This window comes from Dendrobium catenatum, unplaced genomic scaffold (genome assembly GCF_001605985.2).
Source record: "Dendrobium catenatum unplaced genomic scaffold, ASM160598v2 fragScaff_scaffold_133, whole genome shotgun sequence".
NCBI classification, from domain to species: Eukaryota; Viridiplantae; Streptophyta; class Magnoliopsida; order Asparagales; family Orchidaceae; genus Dendrobium; species Dendrobium catenatum.
The window spans coordinates 14,779,117-14,791,617 of record NW_021318595.1 but is presented as its reverse complement, the minus strand read 5'-3'; the positions used below and the strand labels follow the sequence as shown (position 1 = coordinate 14,791,617).

The window sequence follows — 12,501 nt, the reverse complement described above, 5'->3', positions numbered from 1 at the left end:
TTTTATCATTATTTAAAATTTTAAATTAATTTATATTAATCGTTTTGAGGCTTACGTCTCGATCCGCCTCGAGGCTTACGCCTCGCCTCACTTAAAAAAAACGCCTCGATTCCCGATTTCGCCTTTTAAAACCTTGATCAAAATTAATAATATTTTTAATAATAATAATAATAGAATATAGTAAAGCACTCTTCTTTGCTTATTTTGCTCACGTTTCACGAAACAGTGGAATCGTGCTTGGGCAAGACGAGGGCAGAGCCTGGGGTTTGCAATTCTTGTTTGTGTGAGGCCTTCGGATATGAATATGTTAATTCACGTGTTGAAGTTGGACGTAGATAGGGATCGAGTCAGGCTACAGTAAGAGGAAGGAAGCGGATTGGTCTGGAAGTCGGGCATGGAGGCATGCGGAAGTCACGGTCGGAGGCGGAATTGACAAGTGAGGGGCTCGTCTAGAGACAGAATCCCAATTGGGCTTGGATTGGCCGAATTGAAGGCTTCGGTCTTGCTCAGAATAGGACACCTACACAAGAAGGAGACCAGAGTGGGTTTGTCGTGTGGAACATATAGGGAAAACAGCAGACCAAAGCCAACGACTCAAGGCCAAGCGGCATGAGGTTGGGTTCTCATACGGCACGAGAGATGCGGCTCGAGAGACTTCCATGCTGTGTGTCTCTGTCTAGGTGTCGCGATTGGGGCAAAGGAATTGGAGGTGCGATTGAACTGGAAGATTGCGATCGAATTGACAAGAGAGGTGGAGCTATTCGGTCGCAGGTGAGTAAATAGGCAATTCGAGAAGCACCAACGTCAGAGGAAGTCAGAGCATATTCGAAAATCGGTGTGGGATCGAGAGCAATGAACCAGAGCAGAATCTGATTGTGAGCTTAAGTCCCCTAAGTTCTTTTCTCCATTTCCTCTTATGCAATTGAGGGAACAATTGCTCCAAAGCAATTGACCAGTTCTACAACATGGGAATGTGGCAACATGCTTCGGTTATGTCTCTCTCTTTATTCGACAACTACTTCAGCCAAATTTGCTCAAATTATATTTAATTTTGTAATTGAAGCCTAATAATTCATCTTTGTTGTTCAGATATCATAATAAGACTACATGGTTATTATGATTATTTTTTTAATATTCTGTTGATATGTATGAATCGTAAGATCCCTTCCCAACAAATATTGCCACCTCTATTAATTGCATGTTTTTTCCCAACCACATGGCAAACCACAATCTCCACTTCTTAACTCAATCCCAACTTTGAATTAAGTTTCAACATTGAAATTTTTTTAATCCATAATCCCTTTTATCAATTTGTTGCTCTCTCATCTCCATCAACGGAAGTGCAACATATCCAAATCAAAATTTCATTGGTGATCCAAGTTCCTTGTCGTCAACTTTTGTCGCCTACAATAACCATAATTTTTTTAAAAGAAAAGCAAAAAAAGTACAGCAACATCGGGGACTCCACAAGAATGTAATTGATTAGTTGAGAACTCTACTAAAGGCTCTCCAGAAACCTTCACATACTAATGCATTGATGAATTCAAGCGAGTTTCTCGTCTCCATGGATTAAATATCTCAAATAAAGCTTTGTCAACTTTTAGGTAATGTACTCAAGAGCCACTAATCACATCAATTTAGCACATATACGCTATGTCCAACTGACCAAGCAACAGAGACATTGAACAACAGATCATTTTTGAACAGAAATAGTTAGTCTAGGAAATGCTCAGATTAGTTTCTTACTTGTATTAAAAGATGTTCTACATATTTAAAAGCTATCTGCTAGCCAAATTAAAATAAAAAAATTTACTAAAAATTTGTATATCAAATATCATCTCTAACCCTACTCATGATGTCTTTTAGGATTAGGATTCAAGAAAGATGATTTAATGTGCCATGGAACGAAATGAATTTTATTATCTAGAGATGTAAAGCAATCTAACTGATAACAAGAGTAAATTACAATAGTGATTTCTTTCTGAGCATTCTTTATCCAATAAAGACAAAACATGGCTTTGTCATCATAGACTATAACATCTATCATTTAGGATTCCATAATATTGTTTTTTTTTTTTTTTCCTTCTCTATGCAAGGGAACTTAATATTTAACCTTCCAAAGTAATGTGCATGAACTTAAGAAAACACAAGCATGCACTTTTTCCAATATAATGCTGTCTTTAAAAGTTGATGCATCCATGCTACTTGTCTTTAATAATGTGGGAAGTTCAATATTATCTAGTATATTAACCTCGTCAAGATGAATGCATATGCGTAAGAAATTAATGTAGTTATTTAGAAGTATACGCATAAGTGTTCCATGCACTATTATCTGCAGATATGAAGAAGATATCTCACAAGACAAGAGGAAAGCCGTCCCAAACAAAGCCTAAGTCTCCAAAAAACACATGTTATCCATGGACACTTAACAAATTAAGACCAATCTCGAAATAGAATCTAAAGAGAAGAGAAAAGAAAGTTCTATTGGAAAGGAGAAAGGAGCATGATAGTCCGAATATCCCAGCTAAGGATTGTAACTAGAAGTAATCATAAAAGATGATAAATGGACTTCACATATTATTGTATTAGTACGCAAATGTGCTTGACAGAGTGTAAACAGAACGTATTCAATTACCTCAAATCATGCTCTAGCTGTGGAAATAAAAGTTTTGGTAAATCTGACATTTACTCATAAATACCATACACGAAACAGCAATACCTGACTTCTACCTTTTCACTTAAATGCCATAATAGGCACTCCTTACCAAAAGTACATCATTGTAGCTCGAGTGAGTAAAAGCATTCCATTATTTTAAGAATTAAAACATAAAACTTTAATTAGATAGTTTAGATGCATTGTTCTCAGCTAAGTAGAATTATTCTGGAAGAAACATCAAGAGAAAGGTACCAGCCTGGTTTCTAAAAGAGAATCAAGTTTCAAGACGTTAAATATATTCCTTCACAGTAAATTAAAAATGAAATTTACCTTTTACATGTATGATTTCATTTATTGAAAGCAAATAAAAATGTCTTTATAATGTTTTAATTGAAAAACTTACACCAAAAACATTCATTCAAACTAAACAAATTCAACTTCTGTTGAACCTTTCGAATGAAAGAACCAGTGACATAAAATTCCCAAACAAGATGGAAAATGTAAAGCAGTTGATATAAGATGACGAATCTCTCACTGACCAATCGATTAAACAATCATGAAAGCTCCGTACATTCAAAACTAAACAATAACAAGAAACTGATTACCTGGCCATGCTTAGCAATGTCAGCGATCATCAAAGATGATTGCATTAGAGAAGTATTAGAGAGCTCGACCAAAAAGATATAACGGGTCAAAAATCGTCATTTCATTAAAACTAGCCTAATCTCGATTCTTCAGAGTTGCCTTGATGAATACTCATTTTTTAATTCCTTCCTCATTAGTGTTGCGTGAGATGTTAGACCAATGCTTGGCAAACCATTGCCTATGAAACAATAGGCTAAAAGGGATAGGGTGCAAAAAATCATGCAATTGACGAAATGCAAAAGAAATATGAGAAATTTTTAAGAGGCATTAAATCTAGTCTCTTATAATTGATCTCATTTTTCGAAGCACTTTGATGAGTAAAACAGTGGAATAACCAAATCACAAATAGACTTTCTTTCATTTAGGGTCGTTTTGTTGCAAATATGTAGAATTCTGATGCATTTTAACTGCAATGCAAATTAAATTTATTGTATTTGAAATACTTAACAATGCTTGGTTGGGTGCAGAATGAATTTAGAAGATTAGCTTTCGGTGATTGGATTGTTGCAAAACAGACTCCTAGTTTTAAACTTTTAGAGCATTGCAGGGTGGTTGACAACTTACTCAAACAGTGATGGAGACCGGTGGTGGTCGATGGCAACGCAAGTGGCAACTAGTGGTGGTCGGTCGTAGGTGGCGGGTGATAGCAAGTGTAGATGGTGATGAAAACGGGATGAGATAGTGACGAAAACAATAGAATTTGGCAGAAGTGATTGTCTAAGGCAACGGTAGAAATGGACGAAAACAACAATAATGGCCGACAAAGATGGAGGGTGGTTACCGACAATGGGCAAGGAATGCAAGCCAATGTTTTAAAGAATTGGACAAATCGATGACTTTGGAATTCATCTAAAATTAAATAAAGAATGAATTCTAAATTAAAAAATTAAATACCCTGCATTTGATTTTCTTCTAACCAAAAAGTCGAATTTTCTAAAACTAAGTAAAAAAGGAATTACAAATTCATGAATAAAATACCTTGGAATTTGATTCTCTTCTAACCAAATATCCGAATTTTCAAAATCCTTGGTGTTTGATTAAATTTTAGTGTTTGGATTGTTGCAAAACAAACTCCTAGTTTTAAATTTTTAGGGCATTGCAGGGTAGCCGACAGTTGATGTCACTAGCGATGGAGACTGGTGGTGGTCAACAACAGCACGGGTGATGACTAGCGACTAGTGGTGATCAGTAGTGGGTGGCAGGTGATAGCTAGTGTAAACGATGACGACATAAAGAGGAGATGGTGACAAAAACAATAGAATGTTGCGGCAATGACTGCCTGAGGCAATGATAGCAATGATTGAAGGCAACAGCAATGGCTGACAAAGGCAGCAGGTGGTTACTGGTGATGGACGGGGAATGCAAGCCAATGTATTAAAAACTCTGACAAATTTGGTGATTTTGGAATTCATCTAAAATTTAATAAAGAATGAATTCCAAATTGATGAATAGAATACCTTGCATTTGATTCTCTTCGGACCAATAGCCGAATTTTTTAAAATTAAATAAAAAATAAATTCCAATTTCATGAAATAAATACCTTGCATTTGATTCTCTTCCAACCAAACAGCCGAATTTTCAAAAAATATGGTGTTTGATTTACTTATGGGTATATATATATATATATATTAGGAGTACAAAGAACATAATCCATAGAGGTGAATTTAAAAAGTGAACAATTATTAAACTTTAAAGATAGGACATTAAGAAAGACAAATTGAAATCATTTGTTGAGCAAAACTTGATGTAGGATAAGATGGCTAATTTCATTAAAAATATTGGCATAGAAATTTTAAAGGAGTCTAGAACTAATCATTTACTAGTCAGGAAACCTAATGGTGGAGTAATAAAGTATTAACTATTATTAAGGAAAAAAATGTCCTATCAAGATGACAATAATTAAATACTACTAAGACTTATAATAATTATATAAAAGCTAGAGCAGCATTTTCAAAGTGTTAAGCACAATACTTTTTGCTTCAATGTGCAAAGCGTATAGTGAAGTGATACTTTTACTTGCTAGAGCCTTCATGAGCTAACCATATATATACATAAATGATCATTCAGTAGTTATTTGAATAACCAAATTAAATCACATAAGATAGTTTTTCAATAAATATAATGATACATTAAATAATAGAAATTTTCAAATTTTTAAAAGCAAAAAAAAATCAAATATATCAACGATATAAATAATGCAATAATGTGACTATTTAAAAATTAAGAATATAATTGTGAGATTAAGCAACCAGCAAAAGACCAAGACGTTGAGGCAACATGAACAGAGAGAGAGAGAGTGAATATGAGATATTAAGAATTCTTAAGAAGAAGCTTTTAAGCGAGATTATACTACCACAAACAACAAGAATTACTAAAAAGCATATAAGAACTTGTAGAGTGGATGTAGAGAGAAACAATAAGAAGCAACTAGCTCTAGTGGGATAAATGGAGAACTACGGAGCAACAACTTCAAGACTATAGGTAATTATGAGGAGAAACAAGTGTTTGTGCCTGAAATTGTGAAATTTGAGCTAGGATTATGTTATAAGCAGAAGCCAAGGGCGCAACACTACAATACAACACCAGGAAGCGGTGCAACATATGCACTTTATTAAGATCTTACACTTCATGCAAGTAATGCATGGGGCCACGACTCGCTTTGCATCACTCCTAAAACACACATTTAACAACACTTATAGAGCTGAGTCAAACTTGATGGGGGATGAAATAAATAACTCCGTGAAAAAGATTATTGAACAAGTTTTAGAACAATCTAAAAATCACTCGTACATTAGTATGGAGATTTAGTGGTCAAGTGAGCAGGTACAAAATATTATGAAGGAAAATAAGTATGATTTTATGAAAATTGATAATAGTTAAATGATATTAATATTTATAATGATCATAAAAACCTTAAAGTTCTAAAAAAACATAGTATGCAAAGCAAAAGTTATATCTTTTGATAATTTATATATAAAATCGAATGCATTAGAAGAAAAGATAAGATGATCATAGTTGAAGATGAATACATCAAAGAAGGATAAAAAATGGTACTTTGACAATTCATTAAGGTTTCGATTGTGACAGCTTTCTTATTGCTTTTTAAAGCAGATTTCTAATATAAAATTTTTTAGTTCAAAAATTTTTGTACTTGAAAGCTGCTTTAGAAAGCAATAAGAAAGCTGTCCCAAATGAAGCCTAAATGAGAGTTCTAAGGAGTAAATTATTTTGGAAGAATAAATTATTAAATTAAACAAAAAATATTTTCAATGGAGTTTTAAGACTAAAAGATAACAAATGATTGAAGAAGAAACACTAGGGTAACAATACATAAAAATAAATGACATGTTTAAGGTTAAGCTAATAAAATAAATGAAGAGAGGAGAAATAATTTGAATTTTGTGTGTATTTCATTGGGACACTGGCCTCTCAATTTTTATAACAATATTTCCAAGCTAGCTTTAGATCCTCAAGTTCTAGAGTAGATATTTTTTATGCATAACTTTGAGATAATATTATAGAATATAGATCTTGGTTATTCCTTTGATTAGAATTAGTGACATAAATAAGGTGAGATTATTGGTTGTTATCTTTACTTGTTCAAATTTTCGTTTATTCAAAATCGACTTATGCTCGAAATTATTCATAAACATTATGTTCATGTTTGGCTAATTCGAATTCAAGTCGAATATAGTAGAATCATTATGCTTATATACAAACCAAATAATAAATTTAAAAATATAAAATCATATATATATATATATATATATATTCAATTTTTGGCTAATAAAAAGCTGAAGACAATCGAACATCATTTTGTTTGTGTTTAACTTGTTAAAAAAATAAGCACAAAATAACAATTTAATATTTGCTTGCTTAACAAACAAATTAAACAAGAGCTTCTTAGACAGTTGAACCTGAGTTATTAGCGATGAGTGAGGTTTTTTTCAGCCCTAATTAGGATGTCAACCAAATGGTCACGTGTTTGAGCATAGTGATGTATAGTCCATTTTTTATTTTTCTTTGATGAAGTGTAAATCAATTTTTTGTTTTAAGTACAGTCATGTTAGATTGGATTGTGCAATGTTGATGGCTGGTATATTTTCATAGTATAACTTCATAGTATTTTCTCATTTTATTATTAAGGCTTCTAGGATAATTTTCATCCATAATAATTCACAGATCCCTTGGGCCATCGCCCGCATTTCAGCTTCAACACTAGATTTGGCAGTCACTAATTGCTTCATATTTCTCCAAGTGATTAGATTCTTAGGGAAGTGTAATAATAAATAGTAGACCTTCTGTCTGTAAAGGATCCTACCCAATCAACATCAATATATGCTGCATAAAGATTGGTTTCTCTAAGATTATGCATAAATTAACTTAAAATACTTATAGCATAAGCTATGTATGAAAATATCCAAGTCTTTCCCGATCTTAACTTCAAATTCTTTGGATGGCTAATCTTTCACTCTTCTTAATACTTTGAGATCATTTCCCCTATAATCATGCCATCTACATACACTATGAGAATTGTAATTTTGCCTTTGTAGAATTTTTTTATGAATAAGTGTAATCTACAAGACTGTGTTTGAATTCCATCCTTTCTGATCGCTTTGGTTAACCTCCCAAATTCAACTCTTGGGGATTTTTTGAGACCGTATCAGAGCCCTGCATTGGGTGCCCATACCCACACCCGCCCACGTACCCACCCATACCCAATGGGCATGGGTGGGTATGGGTATGTACATGGCCTTGTGGGTGGGTATGGGTGAGTACTCAACATCTGGGGACAAATTGATTTACATTACTACTCATCATATGCATGCATTATATTACAGTAATCCTTACTACGTAGTGCGCAACACTGAACCGTGCTGCGACTACGATAAATTTTGATATGTAATTTGAAAGTTTATAGTCAAAGAAAAGGGCAACAAACCTCAATGCCATTAATCCGCGAAAGATTTTATTCAAGAAGCATGGAAAGTGGGTGGGTGTGGGTGGGTATAACATACCAAAAGTCACCATAGGTGGGTGTGGGTGGGCAAAGCCCACCAGCGCAGAGCGTGGGTACCCAATGGGTACCCAACCAGGACCTCATGTAGGGCTTTGGACCGTATAATGTTTTCTTCAACCTGTATGCAAGCTTAGTACTAAAAACTTAATTAAAACCCAGTGAAGGTTCAATAAAGGTTTATTCTTCTAGTTTTCCATGTAAGAATGTATTTGTTTACATCCAACTATTGTAAGGACCAATTGAGATTAGCTGCCAAGGCTTGACATATCCTAATAGTATTTAGCTTTTTGGCTGGCCCAAAAGTTTCACCATAATCCACTCCATAAGTCCTAAGTGTGGCTTTTTTTGGTTTGAGTCTAAATTTATACCTTTCAAATGTCATATTATAGTGTATTTGACGATGTATGGTACTTAAATTTAATTAATTTATTTCTTTTGTGGAAATTATAATACCTCTCATATTATACCTCTTTTAGGGCATTTATATTTTCAATCATGGGCTTCTTCCATTCTTTATTCTTAATTGCTTCTTGGACAGTTCTTAAATTTTTATAGTTTAGGGGTTGTTTATTTGGATGTATTAGGAATGTTAGGTAAAACAAATGCAAGGGCTTTGGGATTACAGGTGTTTGGTTAAAAAAAACAAATATAAGGTAATTTTATGAAGAATTTAAAATCCGCCATAGGCTATTTTCGATGTATTTTGAATTCACCCAAATCAAGTGAATTCAAATAATGCCACATGAAACAAAGCAAATCACGACCTCGCCTACCACTATGAACCCACCTGCCAATGCAACCACACCCACTATTATGATCCTTCCCACCAACATGACCACACCATCTCCTAATCCCTCACAAATGCGATCCTAAAAATATGTTGTGATCCGGCTAGCTAACCCCTTAATGCATACAATATCTATCCCTTGCAATCCTACTATATTGACCACATCACTATAGCTACTAATCTTATCTGTTAATTCTTCATCGTGCCCTGAAAAAAAGTTCTAAATAAAATTTTATATTATACAAAATATATTAAAAATTAAAGAAATATTTAGCTTCATTTTACTTATAACCAAACACAAAAAATGATATATTGAATTTATGTTACAACTAAATAAACAACCCTAAGTATTCTAAATGCATTGCATTAACTTTACATAATAATGGAATGCAGATGTATTCTAAATACTAGCAACCAAATAGCCCCTCAAAAAAAAAGTTTTTGGAAGGAGGAAATATTGAAAGTTAAATAAAATTGGTTGTTGGATGGTGGTGTTTAGTTTTATTTCTTAATGCAATAAGAAGACCTATACTATGATTGGTTTGAATTTCAGGGGTAGAAATTATATCTTCAACACTTGGTGATTGATATTGTATAGATTCAAATGGTTAGGCATGCTTTTATTTAGTTTTGGGTATTTCTTTCTTTCCTCTTGAATATAAATGTAGAAATGGTTTAGGCCCATCAAGGACTTTCTTGTAGTTGTGGTCTGAGGAGGCTATCATGGACTTAAATAGACTTTTTAGGTTGGGTTATTATTGGATCAAATGTGAGATAATAAAAGTTATCTTCACTGAGACTTCCCCTAAAGACAATCATCGTCATATAACCTTTGAATTTTAGTAAAGGAAACATCTCGGGAGATGATTTTTTGATATTGGAATGTTAACATATCATTTTTAACATAAGTAGAGGAATATCCAATGACGATATATCTCATGGCTCTTGGATCTAGCTTAGTGTGTGATGGTATAGATGGACATACGCAACACTACTAGAGGTTTTTAATGGAAGTGGAGTGTTGTACTTTTGGAAAAAAATCGGTGAGGTATTTGATAGGTATTTTATAAAATTCTAATAAGGAGGCAATTTATTAGAAATGTAGCAATTAAAATGGTTTCCTCCAATTAAATTTTAGTACATTCTCTTCAAATAATAGAGCTCTAGTGGTTTTAAGGAAATAGCAATTTTTTTTCCTTTCTACTAATTTTATTGTAGGGAGTCAATACAAGATGATTCATAAATGATGCCATTTCGTCAAAGAAACGAAGAAAATTATTGATTAAAATATTCTTCCCCATGAAACCTAATATATTTAATATTACTTTCAAATTGGGTAATGATCATTGTATATGAAACATGAGAAGATTGTACTCACATTGGATTTATTTTTCAGGAGAAAAAAGCCCAGTTGTGCGTGAGCAAGTCCATGAATAGAACCAAACAATCTAGCCCCATTAATACTAATGATACGAGATGGCCCCCAAACATCAGTATGAATTAGGTAAAAAGGAATTGAAGTTTTTTAGTAGCATGTAGGGTAGGGAACTGTAGTATTTGTGCATTTGACACACCTCACAATGGAATTCCTCAACTTTATTTTATTGAATAATGTTCCAAACATAGATTTTGGTACACAAAAAAAAAAGGATGACCGGATGAATATGGAGTCAATTTGAGCACTTCTTGTATCCAAATTTTAAGATAAACAAGATTGGGGTAATTGATTATTAATACTTATGTTCAAATAATAGTCTGCTAGTTCTTTACCATGCCCAATCATTTTCCTCAAGTAAAAGGAGTAGACAAGGTAAAATGAATAGAATTTCTTCAAAAATGATTTAGGAATAATATTTTTTTTTTTTTTTTATCGACGGAATTTTCGGGATATCTTAAATGATTTAGGAATAATAGGTTTAAAACCTCAAACAACACTCAACAGAAATAAATGATAAATAAATAATTCACTAAGCCAATCCCAAGTAGTGAGATAAAGATAATGATAATGAAGCTTAAGGCTATCATAAACTACAAGCTCATTCTCAACATGACAAAACACGGTCTGCTACTTGGAACCCCAGCCGCTGCTGCTTTGTCCAGCGCCATCTCTCCAACCATTGTCCCATTCTGCCCCACAATCATCTAATAAACCCTAACATAATTTTCAGTTAAGGTAAGTCAACACCCGCAACATGTTTCATAAAAAAAAAATTAAATTAAATAGCCAAAAATCACTTAAAAATCGGCCTTCCCGATTCAATAAGGGTCATTTCGCCGAAGTAAACAAAACAACAATAAGCATAAAAAAGAAAGACTTAAAATTTAAGACTTTCGCTATCAATCCTACGTTTCTAAGTTGTTTACCACAAATCTTGATTGGCGCTTCGAGCTCCAGTAGATTCGGTTGGCTAAGGAAGACCTCCTTCGCGGCGAGGCACAGCTGCCGTATCTCCAGCTCGGTCATGTGAACCTGTCTCACCGTCCTTCCGTTCTTCGCGTCAAGAAGCCGAGCGATGAGAGCATCCACCGCCGCCTCGTCCATCCTCCTATGCGCAACTCAGATAAACCGAAACCCTAGCTTTCTCAATCGATCAAAACAAATGAATGAAGAAGACAGACAGTTCTCTCCAGAGGCGCCGCCTTCGCCTCGCACTTTTCTATCCGTAAATAGAGAAGGACCTAAATTATTTCCTGCCCTAGAGCAGAGAAGGAAAAACGGAGAATCGAGCGCCTGATGTCTTCAATAGTTTCTATAGATCGCAATCGCACACATGCGGTATCAACTCCGTCCGCACGTGAGAATTCTGTTTGCAGCCGAAGGGGTGTTAGATTGGAGTTTGGATATTTGACCGTTGGACCTGAACTGATAAGCCTGTAGAGCAAGATTAGCCGAGTTGATCAAATAGGCTCGCTAGGTCTAGCGAGGAATATTCGTTATGATGGTACACGTGTACACCGTAGTGCAGCAGAATCTTTAAGGATAATTTTGAATAAATATATATATTAGAGAATTTACACATATATTATAATTTTTTATGAATTAACATTTTAATATTTATTTATATGCATTTGTGTTTAAACCCTATCAAAATATATATGACAACAAGGGCGGGCCCTAGCCACAACAATGGCGGGACCCTAGCCCCGTAGCCCACTAGAAAATTATATAGTATAATATTTAATAATAAAATTACTTTCCTAAAGCTAACATAAGTTAGTACAAAACTTATCTTCAACTCCTAAAGTTTGAGAATTAATTGGGCCCTCATTTTAAGAATTATCTTATGTGTCAGCCTCTTTATTTGCACTCTACCAATGATGGCATCATCGACCATGAACCCTCCCTTTCCAATAATGACGCCTCTAGATATGACTACACACATGCCAATGAAG

At 34.1% G+C, this 12,501-nt stretch overlaps 1 protein-coding gene across 1 annotated transcript in view; it reads right to left on the bottom strand.

Annotated features, from left to right (window-relative positions):
• Nucleotides 1-11,897, bottom strand: part of LOC110106844 (serine/threonine-protein phosphatase PP1) — a 36,705-nt gene extending 24,808 nt beyond the window's left edge. Inside the window, exon 1 of the mRNA XM_020836897.2 lies at nt 11,473-11,897. Within this exon, the coding sequence (XP_020692556.1) occupies nt 11,473-11,650 (178 nt within the window). The 5' untranslated portion in view covers nt 11,651-11,897. The remainder of the gene's footprint in view (nt 1-11,472) is intronic.
• Nucleotides 11,898-12,501: the final 604 nt, after the last annotated feature.